Source organism: Elephantulus edwardii, unplaced genomic scaffold (assembly GCF_000299155.1).
Source record: "Elephantulus edwardii isolate Elephantulus edwardi_28Jun2011 unplaced genomic scaffold, EleEdw1.0 scaffold00109, whole genome shotgun sequence".
In the NCBI taxonomy this organism is placed as follows: domain Eukaryota; kingdom Metazoa; phylum Chordata; class Mammalia; order Macroscelidea; family Macroscelididae; genus Elephantulus; species Elephantulus edwardii.
In genome coordinates, this window is record NW_006399859.1 from 7,386,794 (window position 1) to 7,388,878 (window position 2,085).

Consider the following 2,085-nt stretch of genomic DNA (forward strand, 5'->3'; position numbering starts at 1 on the left):
GAAAGCTCTGCCATGGAGATTACAAAAGCTTCCGTGAACGGTTATAATTTACAGATCTCAGAGATGAAAAGGAAAAGACTGATACTGTGGCAGATGTAGCTAAAGTATAGTTGTTAGATTGAGCTTTGGTCAAAAGTCTCCTTGGGGGGAAAATAAAGTCTCCTTGGGCAGAAACATACCTTCTCTACCTTTTCCTTTATTCTGGAAATGTGGCTGTAATGGTTAGAGATCTAGCAGCTCTCTTGAACCTCGAGGTCCACCTCAGGAAAAGCAATCAGCATCCTGGATGATTTTATAAAGCCATGACACCTGCCTTGATCTGTATATTTCCCAGAATTCTTTTTATTGAGAATTAAACCTCTGTTTTTATCTTTTAGCAACCAAACACTTCTTAACTGATCACTTACCTTCAGGTAGGTTAAAAATATTTCTCTCTTCTTTACAGATGAAATCCAGTGAGGTTGAAAAACTTGCACAATTTCAAACCAGTGAAGAAATAGATCTTGATCCTAGCTGAATGTTTGTTCCACTAAAAATTTCCTTTTAAGGGGTCCTAACTGTATGAAAAGAAAATGTTTAAATATAAATTAAACAAAAAAAATTACAGTAGTAGTTAATAGTGCATGATAGTATCTCATTTGTCACCCAGTATGAAAAGAAAATGTGCAATTCTTATGATGTAGATGGAGACAAAATTATTTCCTGTTTCAGTGGGGAGGACAACAGTAAGAAGTAGAATAAAATACCAGAGTATCTGATATATTGCACCTAAATTTAATCATATCCCCCTCTCTCCTCAAGTAAGTAAAAAGTTCTCTTTATAAACTTATTTTTCTGAGTAATGAGACTTTGTGATATAAGGTAAGTGTTCCTGTTATATCCTTAACTAAAACCTACTACTGCTAAGTTGAATTTGACTCATAGTGACCCTACAGGGCAGAGAACTGTCACGTGGGGTTTCCAAAGCTGTAATTTTTTTTAAATATGACTAAAAAGTATTTACATTTAACTAAGATTTATTTTGAGGGCATAACTAAACTTTGTTCCCACCACTTACCCCATCTACTTTGCAGAAGGGTTAATACAGTGAATGTTATAAAGTAGGTATGAACGAGCATCTTAAAGGATTGAAATCAACATTAACTGACAGAACAACTTCTTTTTAAGTCCCCCTTCTTGAAGGGGGAAAGAAAAAGAAAAAGGGGCAACAGGGGTTTGAGATGGAACAAATCTCACATTTCATCTAATACGTTCAATCCTGGCTAGAGTGTAACAAAATGGAAACAGGATTGTAATACAAAACTCCCACTACAGCACCCTGTACACACCTGTGTTCCAAGTCCATCCCCATTCCCTAACGCTTGCAATTCAACTATTTCCCAGTCTGTTGGGCCTGCTGATGAAGGAGCATGTAGATCTTCTCCTTGATCCAGTCTTTGTTGTAAGGCTGGTATTTCTGGGTATCGGCTCGGTAAACAAGACAGCTAAGGTCTGCCAGATCATCAATAAAATCAAACAACTGACTGAAATCATATGTGATTGAAGGACTGTTGGGATTCATTCTCTTCAGATGTTCTTCATACATTTTACAAACACTCATTGCTGTTTAGTTGGAAATGACTGATAGCTGACCCTCCAGCAGGTTTTCAAAGGCTGTAAATCGCCTAGGAAGAGACTGCCCTTCTTTCTCCCATGGAGCAATTGGTGGATTCAAATCATTTGCCTTTAAGTTGGCAGTGCCACTCCCTATCACTAGGCCACCAGAGCTTCATATAAAAAATTAGTATAATAAGCCTTCCATGCATTCATTCACTGATTCATAGTCTGCATAAGTTCTGCCTTCTGGCCTCTTAGTAGGTTGTACCAACAAAATGGTGTGAAACATCGTGCTAACTCTCTCGCTGCAGCCACTGCTGATCCCACCGCCGCACACGAGCCGAGATGCCCAAAGCTGTAAATTTTTACGGAAGCATATTGTCACTTGCTCCTGTGGAACAACTTACTGACAGGTTCAAATCATCAATCATTCAGTTACCAGAGAGTGCTTAACCAATGCACCACCAAGGCTCCATGAAAATCTGCTAC

The 2,085-nt window shown here is 38.5% G+C and overlaps 1 protein-coding gene across 1 annotated transcript; it reads right to left on the bottom strand.

Annotated features, from left to right (window-relative positions):
- Positions 1–1,372: 1,372 nt before the first annotated feature.
- Positions 1,373–1,885, bottom strand: LOC102876351 (enhancer of rudimentary homolog). The gene is made up of 2 exons (XM_006892041.1): positions 1,795–1,885; positions 1,373–1,596 (listed from the first exon to the last, which is right to left on the bottom strand). The coding sequence occupies exons 1-2, from the start codon at positions 1,883–1,885 to the stop codon at positions 1,373–1,375; spliced, it is 315 nt and encodes a 104-aa protein (XP_006892103.1).
- Between the last annotated feature and the right edge of the window lie 200 nt (positions 1,886–2,085).

Excerpts from the sequence above, each read along its gene's own strand:
- LOC102876351 (XM_006892041.1), bottom strand. The coding sequence starts at position 1,885 with ATGTTTCACACCATTTTGTTGGTACAACCTACTAAGAGGCCAGAAGGC. Across the intron at positions 1,597-1,794 it reads AGTGAATGAATGCATGGAAG|GTGTTTGTAAAATGTATGAA; the intron begins GCTTATTATACT and ends AAACAGCAATGA.